The 19,386-nt window shown below is 49.3% G+C and overlaps 2 protein-coding genes across 21 annotated transcripts in view; one reads left to right on the top strand and one right to left on the bottom strand.

The window, feature by feature from the left end:
* Hdac4 (histone deacetylase 4) overlaps positions 1 to 18,985 on the bottom strand; it is a 27,655-nt gene extending 8,670 nt beyond the window's left edge. For 4 of the 18 annotated variants that reach the window (XM_076813917.1, XM_076813921.1, XM_076813928.1 and 1 more), the window contains exons 1-5: positions 18,093 to 18,232; positions 15,931 to 16,067; positions 1,651 to 1,710; positions 854 to 1,014; positions 135 to 239 (exon numbers count right to left, since the gene is read on the bottom strand). In XM_076813917.1, coding sequence (XP_076670032.1) covers positions 135 to 239; positions 854 to 1,014; positions 1,651 to 1,710; positions 15,931 to 16,006 — 402 coding nt within the window. In that variant the 5' untranslated portion in view covers positions 16,007 to 16,067; positions 18,093 to 18,232. Of the gene's footprint in view, positions 1 to 134; positions 240 to 853; positions 1,015 to 1,650; positions 1,711 to 2,495; positions 2,518 to 3,005; positions 3,947 to 4,154; positions 4,360 to 4,677; positions 4,897 to 15,930; positions 16,068 to 16,731; positions 16,874 to 17,374; positions 17,514 to 18,092; positions 18,233 to 18,328 lie in introns of those variants that run through there. The other 14 variants (XM_076813919.1, XM_076813922.1, XM_076813918.1 and 11 more) reach the window with 14 other exon arrangements.
* Positions 10,121 to 19,386, top strand: LOC143369690 (uncharacterized). Of its 3 annotated transcripts, XM_076813955.1 has the most exons (4): positions 10,121 to 13,578; positions 13,642 to 13,920; positions 14,056 to 14,191; positions 19,248 to 19,386. In XM_076813955.1, coding segments are annotated over exons 1-4 (930 nt in total). In that variant the 5' UTR covers positions 10,121 to 13,065; the 3' UTR covers positions 19,250 to 19,386. The 3 variants fall into 3 exon arrangements, 2 of the variants coding, with proteins under 2 accessions (XP_076670070.1, XP_076670069.1); XM_076813954.1 differs by having other exon boundaries at positions 10,121 to 13,920; XR_013085458.1 differs by lacking the exons at positions 10,121 to 13,578; positions 13,642 to 13,920; positions 14,056 to 14,191 and adding exons at positions 17,926 to 18,094; positions 18,176 to 18,254 and having other exon boundaries at positions 19,248 to 19,383.

Below are 19,386 nucleotides of genomic sequence, written 5' to 3'. Positions count from 1 at the left end.
CGAGACGGGAGGAGTGCCTCCATAGCTGCGTGCCGCTGGACCGCCGACTCGAATGCGTGTTTTCGAAACGGGATCGCGATTCGCGGGCAAAAGGAGACGGTACGCGAAACGATCGTGGAGGGAACGGCGCGTACCTTTAGCTGATGCATCTGCTGCTCGTGTAGCTCGGCCAGCTGCCGTTCTTGCGCTTGATACTGTTGCCGCAGAATCTGTTGCTGAAGCTGATGATGCTGTTGCAACTGAAAGCACATTCCGACATTGCCAGCGAAACGTTTTTCGAAGAGATAACGTGGATGTTGTGGCGCACAGTTCGTAGATGAATTGGTGGTAGCATAGGCGTGAATCGACTGAATTCGAGAGAAACGGGAACCGAGAAACGTAGGAGAAGAGAGACTGCAGTGGGTCGGTTGCGGTTTCGCACGCGTGCGTTCAAGCCGCCGCTTAAAAATAATACGCAGGAGCGCGAAAGAGCGCAACTTGCGTTGGAAGCGGCGCGACGTGGCGCGGCGGCACCGGCGCTATTTATAGAACCAAATATACATATATCCATTCGTCCCGTGGTCGAGAACCGAATCGTTCGAGCGAAACGTGTACCAGACTCCGCGGCAAGGCGGAAGCGAATCCTCTTCCGGTGAGTACGCGAACGTGTTAGCTCTCTAATACATACCGAGGGAACGCCGCTTTCGTCACTTGCGTTTTTTCATCGAAGACACGGAAATGGGAAAGAAGGGTGCCGTGCCGTTCCGTCCCGTCCCGTCCCGTCCCGTCCCGTCGCCTCGCCGCGCCGCACCGATCCGCCGAATAGAAGCGAGAGAAGAATTATACTTGGTGACGAGTAGCGTGAATACCTTACCTCCAGTATCTTTTGCTGCAATGCGTGACCGTGAAGGGCATTCGGATCGCTGGAAGCAGCATGATACGCGCTGGACGTCAAAGCGGCCGCAGCACCGCCAACTCCGCCGATCAAGTCCCTCGGTCTAGACATTGGCGAACCCGGCGTGTCTCTGGCCATTTCTACGCATGCAACCAAACACCGGTCGCTTGAGTTCCCGAGGAAATGCTGCGCCACCCCCGTCGAACGGGACGATCGTCGGAACTTGGAGATACGCGGGGGCAGGAGAACCGCGATGAACTCCGCTTCGATATTTACCATTACCGTTCAACAATCCAACGAAGATCGATAGCGTGGCTATTTTTAGATATGTCACGCGCCTAGCGCATAGCTTATCTCTCCTTCGCGCGCGTCTAACTAACCTCCGAGACGTTGTAGCCACCTAGGTACGTACTCGCACTGTTACTTTTCATTGCCATCGAAGCGATTGGTCGGCCCGGAATCTCTAGCCGTCTAGCGCGAAACCAAGCAACGAGCCCGATAAGCTATAGCGAGAAAAAGTAAGACGACCAACTTTCGCGAGTTTTCACTCGACGACCGGTGCGATAGAAAAGGCGCAAGGCAAGTCGATGAAACGTAAAGAGAGCTGCGAAACGAAAAAGAAATTGGTGCCTTGAGAGTGGGTACATGAAGCGTCCGAGTAGAGAGGTAACGAAACGAGAGGGGAAGAGCCAAGGATCTCTTCGATCGCGTATGTAAGTACGCGTGGTTTAACGCGAAGTGATCGAACCGTTTCGCTTTCTTACTCCGAGCTTTACCTTTCTGTGGTAGATGCGTAAACGCGGACGCGATGTCGACGCTTCTGTAGCCCACGTCTTCTGAAACAAAACAGAGAATCGGTTTAGCGATTCCGAGCGTTTGCATCAGCCAAGCTGTCCGCGCCTTCGGGCTTCGACTTTGCGTTCGAAAGAGGCGTTTAGAAGAGACGCGGCGCGGTGCGACGAGGTCCGAACTCGGGGGACGAAATCGCGAGTGAAAGAAATCGCGTCGGATGTAAAGAACAGGACGGGACGGGACAGGAGTCGAAATGGAGGAAGCATTGATCGGAGGTGAGCGAGAGCGAGACGATGAGCGTCGAGTTAGCGAACGAGCAGAGGTCACTGCACGCTGCATTCCTCGGAGTCAAGTCCAAGGTTAATCGGAGGAGGGCCGTTCTCTGAGACGCTCTCTTTACTCCTCTGCTCTTCTCTCCTCTGAAATCATGTCCCCTTTGCACCGTACGCCTGTTACCGCGTTGTCCGACAACCCGGGATTAAAGTTGTCGTTCGGCCGAGAACGTCTAGCACGGCAGGACACCGACTAGTCGCGAGCGCTCTAGGAAACCCAAGCCGGAAGACCAAATTATCTAGACACATCGACCATCGACGGCGAGCCGATCCTGAACCTTGGCGAGCGGAGCATTTTTGTCGTTAACGCGTTGCCGCGTCTCGCCGGCTACCGCTGCGATATTGTCACGCGTTGCACCAGCTACAATTAAGGCCTACATTGATTAAAGTAATTGCCACGAAACGTGTTGTCCGGATGCATGCGTTTAAACTCGGTCTAGTTATCAATTATGATAAACTTTAATACCGCGACTGCGTAGGTGTTTCTCTCTCTCTACCTCGCATTCCCTTGCTCGCGCAGCAAGCTCAGGACGATGCGTCCGTCTCCTCGCCGACACCACTGTCAACCAAGTCCGTGAAACGTTGGAAACGAGAGAAAAGGATCAGATGGCGCGTGAAATTTCGCGCACTCGGGATCGCGCGTATCTCGCTCGCATCGCCCGCACCGACTCGACATGGTGCGCTGTTATTATTAGCAAAAGTCGGTGTGTAGGTCAAGCGAGAGTCGACGGTCGAGAGAGTAGACGGTGGAGAACGAGAGTGATCCCGTTCGGGTGGACGAATTTGCGTAGAGAAGGAAAGAAGGGTCCTCGATCGCGGTGAAGTTGTGCCGCGGCGCGGGCGCGGTGAGTGATGGGACCCGAATCAACAACTCACCGGGAGACGAGAGGAGTGGTTGCCCGGCGAAGAGAGTCGAAAGATCTTTTTACTTGTGTTCCTGGCCTGTGGCCGACTAGCTAAGATTAGACGAACGCTCTCTATATATAGGATGACATTTATATACGCACCTACTAAACACGGTGAACGTACACACGCGCCTGCTTCCCCCTTTCCCAGCCCTTCGCCCTTGCTGTACTCGGCGGCTCGTCGTTTCCCTTTTACACTCCGAGATACGTACCTACTAGCTGATTCACGCGATACATATTGCGAGAGGTAGTATCATAGTCGGCCGCTGTACGCGACGCGACGTCCCGACGATGATAGTTGCGTACGTTACGGGCTGAGTGGTGTGATAGTATCGGACGGTTCTCTCGGTGGTGAACAAGTCCGTTCCACGGTGGTGTCGGTTTCTGCTCGATTCACCAGAGAACGACGCGACGCGGAGAGGCGCGAGGCAGAGTTCCTAGTTTCTAGCGACTAGCTGCTACTCCCGTTCCTCTGGTATCGCGCGTGCGACGAATGTCGTCGCTCCTCGCTTCTCCAGCTCCCTCCCTTCCCCTTCGAAGTAAGGTGGGCCGAGAAAGAAGAAGGAGACTCGACGATTATGCGTCGGACGGCTCGAAGCTAGGGATGCGACTAATTTTCGCCGCGAGGCCAACAATTCCGTCAGAAAAGTTGGCGACGCGACTGTGCCAGTCTGGCCGTGGACGCGTGGGTGTGCGACTCGATTTCCTCGATTCGGGAACGACCATGAGGAAGAAAGTCCAACGACCGCGTAATGGACGCGATACCGAGGCAACGTCCAACGGAGAATCGGCACGAGTTCCCTTTCTTTCTCCCGTAACGCGAGACGCTTTACAGGTTAAACGATGAAACGCTCGATCGGAGCCGGTACTTGACCGTCCACGTTCTAAATTGATCCCGTGACTCTGCCTAAGTGGCGCGAATGATTCTAATGACGTCAACCACGTTTCCTTTTTCTCTCCTTTGTTGTGCCGTATTCGTGAATCGCGGTCACTCGAGTCCTCCGGTCGGTAGTCGCGAGTTCCATCGTAATCCATCCACCGTACGATCGCGATTATTTGCAACAGCTCAACCCCCGGATCTACTTTCCACCGAAATTGGCAACCGCCTCGACTCGCAAAGTCAAAGTCAAAGTCAACGCGAACGCCGTCAACGATGCAGAACTCGAGCCGCGTACGGCAGAATTTCGCCTGAAATTCTATGGAAAACTTGGGACCTTGTCGTTGATCAGGTTCGTGAAAAAAATTCCTTACCTACTCCATCCGGATCCTGGGAATATTTAAATTCAACAACGCGGTCTGAAGCATCGGAAAAATTGCAGCAGCAGGTGTCGGTCGCTGCGTTAGAGATTGCATTCGAGTTGACAAGCACAGGAAACGCGTGACGAGGCAACGCGAGAATAGCACCGCGCCACGCGACGGCGTGAAACGCGAAGGAAAGAAACGGAGCAACGCTCGAAAGCGGTAGCTATGTAAATACCACGTATCATCGACGCTCGCGTTTTGGAGATCGGAAGAAAGGGGAGGTGGGAGCGTAACGCGCGCAGCGACGCGCGACCAGGCCTTTCGAAAATGCGCCCCCTCGTCGACCGAGCAAGCTCGCGCGTCTGTTTGCACGTGTACAGGAGCGTGCACTGCGGAGACAGAACGCGATAAGCTAAGCTCTAATTGCACGCGCCACTGTCTCAACTGCCAAACACCATCACCCGGCACAAGCGAGTGCTACGCGAATCACGCCGACCACCACCTAACGTTAGCGTAGCTTATCATGGATCACCTTGGATCGCCTTCGATATGGGTTAGACACTGGCCAACGCTAGACCGATCGATATTACGGAGGAAGGAGCATCGAGGCGAGCGAACCAATCAATGCCGCGTTTTGGAAAGAAACCGGTCGCGGTGGTAGGCGCGCGGATTTGCCCGCGCGCACACCACGGATATCTAGAAGGAACTGCGCCAGACGCGCCACGCGCAACGCGCGCTGCCGTCTCGCGATTTTCTCGCGTTTCTCGTTCACTCGTTCTCTCGTTCTCCCGTCCTCTCATTGTCCCCCGATGACAGCGCCCTGCCTCGCGAGGCTTGCGAATCTCCGCTATTTATAGAGACCCGGTATTGTTGCGTCCGTACACAACGCACGCGTGTGGCGTGGAACGCTGCTCTCTTTCCCCCTGCTGCTTTCTTCGCGTCTGTAGCGCCCGCGCCGCAAGAGCAAGCGTGTAACCGAAAAGGCTATCTCTTTCCACGGTTCCTAGCAAGTTTTTATACCATCCTCGTCTACGCTACTGCTCTCAAACTCGGCTGTCTCCCGAGCCGCGAATTTCGCGATTCGGGACCTCCATCTTCCTTCGTTGCGCTTTCTATCTTGTACTCCTCCTGCTCTCCATGCTTTCAAGAGTTTCAAGGAACTCGGCAAACGAAAGGCAACAACGATCCGGCCAAATATAGCGCCAGTTTGCATGGCGCTAGCGGAATATGCTACCCGAATCTCCACTGACAATAAGTAGCACCAGGCAATCGTCCTTTGCGTTTGTTCTTTGTGCTCGCCGAGATGGAACGATAATCAGTTGGTGCGTTTCATCGAAGATTAATGCGACCCGTACATAGAACGCAGTAATCGGATGCACGTGTTCGTGACGAGCGACCAACCGGCCGACCGGACCCTTGCGAGAGACTCGTCGCAACTAAATAGGCGGCTCGTAGACCGACGAGCTAACGTTGCTACAAACTCGCGCTACTTATACGTACAAATTACTATTATTAACGGTCCGACGCATTCCGAGCTTCTTCCCTCCTTTCCTGAAAAAGGTTTCAAGCCAAATTGTCCGAGAGCAACGCCGCAACGTCGTAAACTCCGGAAACATCTATGTATCGTGGAAAAGGTTCGGAGAGAACTGTGGGAAGGAGAAATTGGTTGATCGGTGAGTAGCAGACGCGGACGGAACGGAATCTTGTCGAAACGAAGGCTCGTTCCCCGTGGTCGAGGCTCGCATCGCGTCGGTCGGCTGACCGGGCTGACCGGATTGACAGAAGACGCGATGGTAGAAGTGGGGGGGTGGGGATGAGATTGAAGGAAGGATGAGGTGCCCCTGCTGATGAATAGGTGTGCCGATGCAAGAATTTTTCTAAAAGATGGCGCGTGTTGAATAGCACCGCTCGTAACTCCAATCCATCCAGGGTTTCTCGTCACTTCCGACTATTTATAGACGACCGCTCGATATGATGTACCAGCGTTATTTTTAGCAGCTTACCTAGCTACCGCCCTTTCACCCCTTCGAAATAGCAGCATTGGGTTGACTCGGGGAACGGGACGAGTACACTTTTCGTCTACTGGAAAACGATCGAATCAACCTGCCAAATTCTCACCGATCGCTGCTCGACGCTTCAACGTTCCCTTTATTTCTCCACGAAACCACCGTACCATAGTACCTACACGCATATGTAGGATATACGTAACTATCGAAAGATAGACTGACAATGACTTTCCGTCCTAGCTCTAAGGCTAAGGATTTATAGCGCGGATCTAACATCATATGGGAGTTTGCGTAACACTGAAACTGCTCTTAGCATCGTTGCACCATCTACGATGGTACAATACAGGTACATCCTTTTTTATCTCTCTTATAGAGAGGAAATGGCCCTTCCAACCACACGCTGCAAGTACATAATATGCAATTTGCCCTTTCCATGTTATCCCTGTACTTTTTCTCTGCTCGCGAAACGTCTGCGAAGAGGTACCTTAGGGGAAGCGGGGTAATTCCGGCCACTTCTATTTCTTTAAATAAAACCGCGTAACTTGACTCTGTATGGCACTGCCACCTGTTAATGATGCTGCGAGATAATATTCAGGGTTTCCATGACCATAGCAGTCTTTTGTTTCAAAGAAATCCGGGAGTGTTCATTTTGCACCGTAATCTTATAGCAGTGGCCGATTGTTAAGCAAGGTAAGTTAGTACATGGAAAAGATATGAATTATTAATATTAATCTCATTAAATAGAGCAATGTTTCTACTTTCAAACTCACCTTTGGTTTTTGGTGATATGTAAATTCAATTCAGTGTATCGCTTCAAATATCTGAGCATGAGGTGTGGGGTAATACCGGCCAAAAGTGAGGGGTACTTCCAGCCAGCTTTTAACGATGCTTTTTTCTAGCGCAGATGCCTCGTACGTATAAAGGAATCTCGAAGAAGGCAGAATGGAACCAGGAAAATTTATCAAAGGCCGTGGAGGTAATTAGTAAGAATAAAATATCCACGCGCGAGGCAGCACAATTATTTGTGAGGTAAACAAATCTGAGAAAAAAGAAATTGAATTTTCAATCGGACAGTTCAGATATTTGTGACGAAAATGGAGAGCACGATATTTGCTCCTTTTGCAAAGAATTCGGGAAAGGTGATGAAACGTGGTTCCGGTGCACAGTATGTGGTCAATGGGCACGCGAAGAGTGTTCAGGATGGGATACCCCCGAAGAATACGCTTGTGATATATGTACAAATTAATTTTATAATAAGAAATAATACAATTTTTTTATTAATTTAATAGTTTTTCTTTTATAAAGAAAAATGATTATTTTTGTGTTATTGCTCCCAATTTTGTTACAACGTAAATTTATGCTTTCTCGCTCATACGAATACAAACTAGACACTTCAAAGTATCAATTAATATAAAAAAAAAACTAACAATTGTGTAACTTGTTCAAGTTTTATAACATTTACTGCTTATGTGGCCGGAATTACCCCGCTTTCCCCTATACAGGTATGTACATAGTGGCATCACGCGGGAACTCTGCAGAATTTAAATTCAGGTACCTATGTATGCATAGTTCAGTTTGCTCGTGTCAAACGATTTCATAGGACGACATAGAGCATAGATTATAGTTTCGCGCTGGCTCTAAATTCTTCTCGATGTCAAGGGGTACGGTGTTCTAAATCGTGACAAGGAATGATGGGAATAGCATCGAGGTTTTATTAAATAGGATATATGTAAAATATTGAAAACTCGCTATAGGTATCTTAATTCTAACCGTTAATGACGTTGCGACGATACCAATTCTCTTCCCTTCGTACGCGGGCTCTAAAAGCCGCCGCGCCGTGTGCAAAAAAATTACATTAGAATCATTAGATGTTTGCTGTATCTTATACTTGAAAACGATCGATTAGTGATTACCGATAAGGCGTAGACAGAGCGTAACCCTCGAGTACGAATTCGCGTTTTTCTATAATCTCTGCTCCACTACAGTTATTACGGCACAAATCTCAGAGAATGAACCACGTCTATTTTTGTAGTCGATCGAGTAATCGCATTTAATTAAGTAGTCGCGCAATTAAAGCGTAAACCGCCTCCCTCCCCATATTATGTATTCCGGTATGGATACAGTACGCGTTCGAAACGAAACGTCCGAAGGCCCGTGATATCCTGTCAATATCCTATAAGTTTCTCCGATTCCTCTTCAAAATCCTGAACTGGAACGAGCGAGAGTCGCTCAGCTGGAGCGTTGATAAACGTGTATGTGCGCGCGCTTCATAGTTGCAGAAGGGGTCGGTTAGGTGTGGAGGGAGAGAGAGGAGGAGTGGGGGAGGAGATCGCTTCGTAGGTGGTCGTTCGGTAATACAGCGCATGCTGGGCTAGGACAAAAATAGTGTCAGTCTCGTTCGAAAATACCAACTACTAAAAATACGAGCAAAAATAAACGTCCACACGTGGAAAAACACGCATTAATATTCGCTGTGCGCCCGACGTCCATGTTTTCATGCCACTAGAGTGTGACGGCGCGACGCCGACGGGGCGGGGGCGTCTGAAGAGGACGGCGAATTTAACGAGAAAGCAACTTGGGAAGAAGAATAAAAAGAGAGAATGCCTATCGGGCGAAAGAGAATTTGAACGCGGCAAAGCAATCGTGTCGATTCGAACGAGATATCCATCGAAAGGTCTTCGTCGAGTACACCATCGGTTGGGCATGATACGTGTGTATACGAGTCCGTACGCGTGTGCATACTGTACGGTGCATACGTCTGGCGCCACCCTGCAAGGCGCAGTGGCGCGGCGCCTTTACTGACTCATCCAAATCGAAAGCAGCGACTACAGCCGCCAAACGCAACAAGCGTAAAAAACGTGAAATTATACAGGATATCGTTTCTTTTACGACTTTTGCATGTCTGACAAAGCAAAGCGCTTCGAGAAGAATTAAAGAAGGAGGAGGAGGAGGTGGAAATGGCGCATAGGAAAGAAACGGAAACTAGCAGCATGACAGTGAAAATCAAGGGGAATAGGTGCTCTTTCGCGAAACGTATAGGGTCGACTACATCTACGCATCGTCCGTGATGGTAACCAATAACACAAACTTGGGCGCAAATTAACTGCAAGTGTGACGAAGAGTCAGAGAAAAGACCGGAGAGGAGAAGTAAATGATATAAATAGAAGCGATACTGAATCAGTGGACTTTTCTAGGATGACCTTTACGCGGAACAACGTCTACTTTCACGATGTGCTAGTATGTAGGCTAGGTTATTGGTTCCATCTCTTCCGTTCGTCTGCCTCCGGCTGGATGCCACCGTTTACGAATCTGGGTTATGTTTACTACCCCCTCCTGCTTGGTGCAGCTCACCACCAAGTATCTGCCGCGAGCCTCGAGGACTGCGCGAGTACGACTTTGGCGCCTCCTACGCAACCTCCGTACGCATTACGCATCCACTTGCCTTCGAAAAAAAAAAAAGAAAGATGGTTGCCCGCCGCACGCCGCCCGTTTGCTCGCTCCTGCGAGGACCTTAACTTCGCTATTTTTCAGTGAAAGGGACGTTCTTTGGAAAATGTAACAGTTTTCGATTGGCAATCGATGCCCGTCGATGAGAATCGAAAGGAACACTGTCGTTCGCGTTGAAAAGCGTGGAAGAGTCAAAGGAAGGAAGGAAGACACAAAATATGGCGAGAGGCAACAATGCAAACGGCACACGTACCGAATTAAGATCGCAAAAGTTAAACTAGCGACGAAACGCGATCACCGTCGCGTAGCAACTGGCTGTCGCGATAAAAATAGAAATAGCCGCGCGGCGATCGATCGACGCGTTCCTTCTCGTCACGTTGTCCAGCCGCCGGCGAATTCTCGCGGGGGAATTGTACGCGTGGAAACGTGCGCGAAGACGAACGAAGCCAGTAGGTGGCGATGGTTAGAGAGAAAGAAAACATTGGCTGTGAATAAACGATCAGGAAGGTGTGCTGCGGGAAACGGGAAACGGGTAACAGGTAACGGGCAACGGGCAACACCCACACTGAAACCGCGGGACCGGAGCGTGTTGCGATAAGACGAAATTAGCACAAGCACAATACGTGGTCCCGCCTTCGCTCGGAAAAATAGATTTGGCAAAATACCAAAGCCCGGCTTTGAATAGATCTGAAATATATAGATCGTCCTGGCCTTTTGCGTTTCTACTCGCGGTCTCTACTGTCGGTGAAAGGACTTTTCACTCCCACGCTATCTTCGTTCTAAGCGTACTGTTTTCTTCTAGCATCAGTACGAAGAGCGAACTGAACGCGAGCCGCGGTTTTCCTGGCCTTCGTTCCCATGCGACCGCTTCCTGACGGGATGGCACACAGCGTGAACGCGTTTTGTTCGCCCTTGCCGTGCCTGTACACCGGCATACCAGTCAGGTATCCTTGGGGGGTGGCAAACCAAGTGAAAATAAATGAAGCCGATGAAAATAAACTTCTCGAGTCTATTTTATGCGCACGGCTGTCCGACACGGCTGCAAGTATCGCCGCCGTGCCCCTATGAAAAACGTAAGAAAAATGCGAGCGCACTGATATCAGCAACTAGCGCGGATCCACCGAAATCGATGGGAAACGTTGATGAATCGAAACAACCAACGATAGACGCGCGTCGGAAGTAGCTGAGAAGTTGCCTAGAGAACGAAGATCGTCGAGGCCGAGACCCAGGAGAAGGAGAAGGAGAAGGAGAAGGAGAAGGAGAAGGAGAAGGAGAAGGAGAAGGAGGAGATGGAGAAGGAGAAAGAGCGTTACGTAAATAGAGACGGTCAATGCTGCTATGGGAACATGGGAGAATCGTGCGGGACGCGTGTACGTGCGCGCGTGTAGTAGGGGGGCGTATGTAAGTATGTTTGTATTGAGTTGGAAAAAGAATGATGAGAATGAGAGGCACGAAGATAAAGATGGGGACGGAGCGGGCGGGGCTCCTCCAGGCAAAACATAAGCGTAAGGGCAAGCTTGGACGCGTTTTCTTCGCGGCGCGATGCTGCGGCTCGTGCTTGCTCGATTTTCACCGGTATATACCTACATTTCTCCTACGCGCGCGAAAACAAAGCCTGTCGATTAATGTCGTTAATCCCAGCGACGTGTATCGGCGATGCTTACAATACTGGTGTATTAATAGCACCGTCCACTACGCCACTTGATAACGACCGCGGGTGGCATTTAGTTTCTTCACCGGCGAATCAATTTGTTGGTAAGGCATTTTAGTTCGATCGTACGACTAAGAGCAGTGTCTTTCGCGTTGGTGGATCGATACGCAGATACCTATTATTAGACGCGTTCGTTGGTCGCGGCCATTATCGTCCGTAACGTTATCGTATGCCTGCGTCACTGTAGTCCTTTTCGCGTTGCCATTCGGTACGAAACGAATTTGCGCGAATGAAAAAGTTGCAACGTTGTTTCTGATATCGACTATTCGTATCGTTGCTCGTACGTTTCGGGAAGAGGGTACCTGATCGATTACACGTGCGTCCGCTGTGCGCGCACTTGACAACAAAAAGGAGTGTGTCCGATTCGGACGTAAGCTTGCTAATATACGCGTATGCATAATGCCAAGCATAACCGAGTAGTTTATTTATAACGTCTCGGAAATACACCCGACGCCTTTATTGTAAAACGTTGTGTAACACCGGTTGCGTGTTACGTAACCGCGAGAAGCTATGTTTGCTATCGAACGAATAAGCACGCGTTTTCATGTTCCCGAGGTGACGTAGCGATCCTGCAACGATCGTCGATCAATCGATACCATCAATACCACCGTCTCGAAAAACCAGAGGCCATAACTGTTATAAACTAAATTTTAAAAGTCATCGCGTAACAGTTAATATCTTTCTTTAAACGAGTTTGCTTATGAATTATTGTCAACAGAAATATTTTTTGGCCCCTAATAACCATTATTGACGACGGAAATATTTTTTAGTCGCTGATAACCATTATTGGCGACGGAAATTGTTTTCGGTTACGAATAATCATTATCGATGACGAGAATTTTTTGGTTACGAATCACCATTATTGATGACAGAATTTTTTTTTCTTATGAATAACCATTATCGAAGACGAGAATTTGTTTTGGTTACGGTGTAAGCAATATTTGTTGCGGGAATTTCTTTTGGCTACGGTATAACCCATATTTATTATGTTTTTTTTTTTGGTTACGGTATGAACCATTGAACTATAGAATATATGGAATGCAAACTGTGGGTACCGCGCCGCGCTGTTGAAAAGAGATAGTTTCATTGCGTGAAATGCTGTTTCACTCTTACGCACGTGTCTATACCTGCCTATACCCAAATTTACTATAAGATGGTGTATAATAAAGGATAGATAGTAGGGTGGCTCTTACGACTATTGATTTTTCTCTATATTTAATTTATATTTAATTTTAATTTACGTTTGGTATAAACAAAAAATTCCCCCAATATATATATGTTAATTCCCACAATAGATATTGGTTATTCCGTAACCAAAAAAAATTCCCGCAATAGATATTGGTTACACCGTAACCAAAACATATTCTCGCCATCGATAATGGTTATTCATAAGAAAAAAAAAATTCTGTCATCAATAATGGTGATTCGTAACCAAAAAATTCTCGTCATCGATAATGATTATTCGTAATCGGAAACAATTTCCGTCGTTAATAATGGTTATTAGCGACCAAAACAGATTTCAATGGACAATAATGGTTATTCATAACCAAAACAGGTAAATCTTAATATTTTTGATTCGCTTCGTTTTTCGAAAATTTTCTGCAAAATTTAATGACGATTACCTTACATTTGAATAAAAAATAACTGCTCCAAGGAAATCGGCCCGAAGAAACGTACGATTCTACAAATATAATACGTAACTCGGAAACTCGCGAGTGGTTTCACCTACGAGGAAACGTTCACATCCGACTCGACGATGAAACGAAGCGGGACGAGCCGAGACGGGGCGTTCGTTGTTTGTCGACTGTTTGTTGTCGAGCGTGGATCCGATGAGAAAACGATGGCGGCAATCGCGAGAGCAATTCGAGCTGTGTCAATAGCGTGTCGGAAATTTAATTGGCAGAATCGATTCGGCTGTTCCAGAGGTACATACGAATGGCAGAAATCAGAATCGCGGACTATTAGAGGAAAAAATGGTAAAGCAGCGTTTAGGATCCTAGCTGGAATCGTCGGTGGTTGCGCCGTGTTTCTTTACTCTCTGGAGGAATCAGTGGAGGCGCTGGATAACTCGCTGATCTCGTTGCCGCGGTACCCGTGGGGGTTCAAAGGCGTGCTCAAGTCGTTTGATCACGCGGCTCTGAGAAGAGGATGGGTGGTCTATCGAACCGTGTGCCACACGTGTCACAGTCTGCGATACGTTCGGTTCCTCGATCTGGTGAACGTGTCGCACACGGCAGAGGAGGCGACGGCGATCGCCGCCGAGTTCGAGGTTACGCGAGCTTTACAATCGTTTAAGTTTAAAGCGCGAGACCTAACGAATGATTTGGAACAGGTCGAGGACGGTCCCGACGAAGCAGGCAACTACTACGACAGGCCTGGGAAGTTGACCGACTCGGTCCCGGACCCTTATCCGAACGAGCAGGCGGCCAGAGTCGCTAACTTTGGCTCGTATCCACCGGATCTGACAATGATGGTTAACGCGCGAAAACGTGGCATCGATTATCTGTTTTCCCTGCTCACAGGATGGAAGGAACCGCCGGTGGGCGTGCATTTGGCCGACGGACAATATTTCAACCCTTATTTTCCCGGCGCTGTCACCGCAATGGCGCAAGTAGGTTGTTAACGAGATTAAATCCTCGAGGTTGTTAATTTTCGCCGCACACCGAGGACAGATAAAGCGTGCTTCTTCTCCACGTTCCACCCATGGTCCGAAACGTATGTAACTCGTTTGTTCCCGCTTTCGCAGATGTTTTACCCGGGCACAATCGAGTACGACGATGGGACACCAGCGACGGAGTCGCAAATGGCAAAGGACGTGGTAGAATTTCTATCGTGGACGGCGTCTCCGGAGCACAACACGCGGAAGATTATGACGTTGAAATGTATAGGAATCTTTGGGCTATTGGTGGTCGCAGTCGCACATTGGAACAGGAGGAACTGGTCGCATTTGAGAAGTCGACGTTTAGCTTACATCCCGAAACGCAACTGCTGAGCCGATGAATTTTATGCAGCCATTGCTGTGCGACAGTGTACCGAGGAACGAAGGACCGACCCGATAATACGCACGTGCTTGCGCATACGGCGATTCACAAGCACGGCGGAAGTGAGATCGAACGCGCGAAACGGGGCGGTCGATCATTAGGCAAAAGCGGGGGGGTTCGATTCGGCTCGGTGGGTAGGGTGGGTGCACATCTGCCACCGATAATCGTTTCGCAACACGCGGCCTTGACGATGCCCGTATATACGATCGGGCCGTCTAAAAATAGAAAGCTCGAAAGGCCGTGCGACAAGCGTTCCGCCGCGCCGCGCCGCGCCGCACCGCGCCGCCCTCGTAGATAGGTACTCGTTGATTCCGAGACGACTAACGGTCGATGACGGATCACGGATCACGAATGACGGTTGACGGTTGACGGATCACGGCGGCCGGTGATCGACGATCTATTTTGGATCAAAAGATTCCCGCTACATCTCGACATTTATTTTTACTTGTCCGCTCGTAGTCCCACTCTGGCTCGTCGTTGCACTCTTTCTGGCTAATCCCTCGTCCTTCCACCGTGCATTCTTTGACGAACCGACGCAGTAATAGTCTCAGCTCCGAAATAGCGTGAATTCGACGAAAATAATATCGCGTATCGCTTCTTCACTCCTTTCTCGTTGAATTACTACTCGCCCCGTCTCGTCTCGTCGCGTCGATGATCTATGCGCACGTACGTTTCGCCTCGATGCTCAATGGCAACAAGTGCGATTGTAGAGGAGAAGGGGTGGCCCGGATCGAAAATATGTACGAAACGATGAATGAAACCTCCGTGTTGGCGACGAGAGCGCGCCAACGATTCCGCGATCAGCTGTAAGGAGAAAACCGGTGACTCTCGAAGAATCGGTGTCAATAGACGTGGTCGAAATCGTTCACGATCGCAAAACGGAAGGCTAACGATGTCCGGAGAGAAAGGATCGCGTGTTATCAATATTTGACGATGGTGAAATCGCACAACGTCGCGGAAGTCGTCTCGTGTTCGTTTCCTCGTCGCCACACACCAGTAAGAGTCTTTCGATATGCCCGGAATGGGTTGGAACCTTGGAGCACATTTTACCGGTCGAATACATACATTCCAGACACGTTTCAGTCGCGCAGACGTAGATCGGTTCAAGTTGACTTTACGCGCAAGAAATGTCGTATGCGCTTCGGTAGAGATCGCGGTTGCCCGCGATAAAATCTTGTGTATATTCCAGCGGTGGACCGACCCGGCTACCCTTTCGAAAAGCTTGCGAAACGTTGAGATACGACACGCCGGGAACGATAACGCTCCAACCGAATACAAAGCTTCTCCTTCGTTTCGTCGCGACGAGGAAACGAGCAGAAACCATCTACCGACTCGCAATTACTGCCGATTAAAGAATCAATGATATATCAGCTGGCGATCGCGGTACTTTTCGTATTCACGTAGCTGGAGTACCTCCCACTACGTACAAACCACACAACAATGCAGCGCCGCGTCGCGTCGCGACCTATGATTTTCCGACGATTTTTCCTCTTTTGTGCGTTCCCGTAAATAGTCGACGATGCCGTGAAATGGAAGGAAAGCGGAAGAGTTGCGGGAACGGAATTGAGCGGAGGGCTTACCTTTGGTCGCAACTGCGCTTGCTCGCGGTTGCTCGCTGGACATTCTGTTTTCTCCAACATTCACCGCACCCTGCATCTACCGTCAGCGCCACAACGTCGTAACCCACTTCTTTGACCGTCGCATACGTCCTTCTTTCCTGAAACGCGATTAGACAATTGTTTGTAGGGTGGATGTACCAGTAAATGAACACGCGCCAGTGAATGGACATTTTTTATTAAAATCAGTAAAATAAGTTATTAAAAGAAGCAGCTAATTAATCAGAGACTTCTTGTAATTTCTTGCTTCAGATCCAAACAATTTTTGCAGCACGTGGAGTCAATCGCGCTGCAAGCATAATTTTATAACAGTGTTCATTCATTAGCCTTAAGTGTTCATTTATTGGTGCGTTTACCCTATAACGTGAAAATAGAGTGTTTCAAGACAGAAGCGTTCCGAACCATTCCCTGACGCACGGGCAGAGCAACTACAGACAGAAAGTTCCCTGGTCTCGTCTAGTTTTACTTGTACATTTAATGGGACGCTGTGTATCGTTTATCGCGCACACTGAAATTCTGTAAAAGCCGTATCTCGCTCTGAAACAAGCCTAAGAACGAACAGGACGCGTTCCGACTTCCGATCACTTTTTCGTGGCCCCCGTCGCGGGGATCAGAGACGAATATATCCGACACGAAACTAGGAAGAGGCTGCGTCTGATCTTATTGTTAGTTCCTCGGATGATCGTCGGGATTTCCCTGACCTATTTACGTTCGTCGCCCTCGTCGATGCTACTTTATTTACTCCGTGCAACTTCTACCAATTACCTCTGTCGTGATTTTCCCGTCCTCTTCGATACATTTGTGCCTCGGCCGCGGCGTTCACTTTAACTGTCAGGGCAAAGTTCTTTTCATCGGATAGTGTTTGTCTATCAAATCGATCCAAGCTTCCATTCGAGACGTTGCGTTTTACATCCGCCGTACGTAAACACGGAAGATCGAGGGCCGCGTATACCCGCCTCGATTGGTCACGATTATTAAATATACACATTTACTGATCATGGCACGCGACTCCCGAACGCCCGCGTACACGCATCCTTGCATCTCCGTTTCCGACAATTCTCCCTTGTCGTGGCTTCAGCCGGAAGTTAGAAAGAAACTTTCAGTTGAACTTTGGATAAAACGTCGATGTTTGGGGGCGGGGATACGGTGGAATGATTGTTCGTTCCAAGACCGTAATGACCTTCGATGAAGGAAGAAAACCAGCTATCCGTATATCACTGTTTAATAAAACGACGCGACTTCTATTCACAGCTCGAGCCATTAAAACAGGAATATCGTTTACATAATGACAGCTGACAAAATGGCACGGGAACAAAGTTGTTATTATTATCATTATTATCGCGCGTAGTCTCGTGGTTAGTAAGCTTAGAGAATATTGCTGTAAGGTAGTAAGTAGGCGCGTACGTACGTATTACAACGTTACAGGAGAATTGCGGAAAACGAGAAAAGTGGAGGATCGCATTTGTTTTCTTGTCAGAGATCGAGGTTCGGATTCCGATAGCGCGCGGCGCGTGTATGTGTGCACGCGTGCACGTTCGACGCATTGTGACGCGGACGGTGAGTGTAGCGGCAGTAGCTGCAACCACACGGATTAAAAGTCGCGGAAAGCGATCACTCGTCGTTGTCCAACCTCATCGTCCCGATCTCCCAAAGTAAACGCTCCAATTTTATGTTATTTTCAGTCGATCGAGCGAGCGTAAAGAAGAAACGTTGCACCCAATACTCGCGTTCACACTCGCCCGCTTAGTCCGCAAAGTTTAGCTCGAGTCTGATCGCGTGACACGTGGCAAAAATGCGACGCGCAAACAGTTACGTGAAGAGTGTGTCGAGACGCACGCATACTCCATTTCGGTCGCGTGCTCGCGCGCGCAGAGGGTGAGTGAGTGAGTGAGTGAGTGAGTGAGTGAGTGAGAGAGTGCCTGAAGAGAGAGAGAGAGAGAGAGAGAGAGAGAGAGAGAGAGAGAGAGAGAGAGAGAAAGAGAGAGAGATCGCTGGCAGGGGGAGTATAGTGAAGAGAGGTGTGAGACGATAAGCAACAGAGCAACAGAGGGAAGAGACGTAGGAAACGGGAGGGACAGCGCCAGCGACGGTCGGTAGCGCGCAAATTCACCAATCCTGAGACTCACTGGTAATGATGCCACACCTATGCGAAACACGTACGTTCAGCTATTCCACAGACACACGTCGTATAATTTCTCTTGCACCACAGATACTCCGAAAGAACTGGACGCGTACAAGGTACAAACGCTCGCACTCGCGATACGCCTTAAACGGAGCGTATATGCATGGTATGTACACACACGGGAGCATAAAAACAATGCGATCGAGCTGCTACCTCGTCGTGGGTCGTCCAACTACATACCTACATATAGCAGCCTGTCTGATTATTGCCAATTGCCAGACGCACTTCGTTACCTTGGTAGCACGCATGCGTTCCGAAACACGGGGAACGCGTAAATTGGTACGAACGAGCCGACGCGACGGTATTTCCGCGTTTACGAATGCCGCACAACGATTCACTGATAATTGCGAACAGTCTTTCAAACTTTCTGCGATTACGCGTGAACGGTTCGTCGGTGCTCGCGACTCCGCGACCCGTCTAGCTGCGCAACTATGCGATGAGCTGTCTCTAACCTACAACCTAGCGGATCGTCCCAGGCTTGCCAACGTGCTAACTTGCCAACTTGCCAACTACGAGCGACAAGGATCGTCGCGGTGACGCGCGATGCAGTCACTTTTTCTTTCCTTCCCACGCTCGTATCTATCTACACACTTGCTGGTTTCGGTGCTAACATCTGACGGATAGCGGTGTTAGAGGATTATAGGATACCGTGTTTCAACAAGAAATAATTCTTCGACAAATTTGATTTGTTTCGTCACGCTAATTCGATCGCGATAAAATCACTAGGTGCTAATGCGACTAACTTTTCTTGCTCGGAGATTGAGCTTTCTGTGTCGCGAACAGTTTTATATTAGAAAAGAAGATCGAAACCACTTGTCCGCTCCCGCCCTCGCCCTCGCCCTCGCCTCCACGGGATGGTCAGTTTTTGAAGAGAAATTGCGCCTTGTAGTTTCATCGGTCGGTTGCGATTCCCTTGCGCGTGAGTAATTGTCGAGCTTTTCTTAAATTCTAACGCGAGAATCATGAATCGTGGCAATTGCAGGTGCATACGTGACAGTTTGCGCGTTATTGACAGTCGTTGACTGTCGTGGGGACGCACACTTTCGTGGAGATAACCTCCTAGTTTTCGGGAAGCGCAGGAATAATTACTATTTTGCAGAAAATGTCTTGGCTGTTTGGGAAGAAAGAACATCCGAAGCATCCGCTACCTGATCCTGTAGAAGAAGACTTATCTATGGACCAATGCGAAGGATACGAATTTGTGAGGAAAAGGCCTGCGCCGTTACCACCGCCTGCGA

The sequence above is a fragment of the Andrena cerasifolii genome, chromosome 6 (genome assembly GCF_050908995.1).
Source record: "Andrena cerasifolii isolate SP2316 chromosome 6, iyAndCera1_principal, whole genome shotgun sequence".
NCBI lineage: Eukaryota > Metazoa > Arthropoda > Insecta > Hymenoptera > Andrenidae > Andrena > Andrena cerasifolii.
Note: the sequence above shows the minus strand (reverse complement) of the source record. Positions and strands in the feature narration are given on the sequence as shown.

Excerpts from the sequence above, each read along its gene's own strand:
- LOC143369690 (XM_076813954.1), top strand. The coding sequence starts at position 13,066 with ATGAAACGAAGCGGGACGAGCCGAGACGGGGCGTTCGTTGTTTGTCGA. Across the intron at positions 13,921-14,055 it reads CTGTCACCGCAATGGCGCAA|ATGTTTTACCCGGGCACAAT; the intron begins GTAGGTTGTTAA and ends CCGCTTTCGCAG.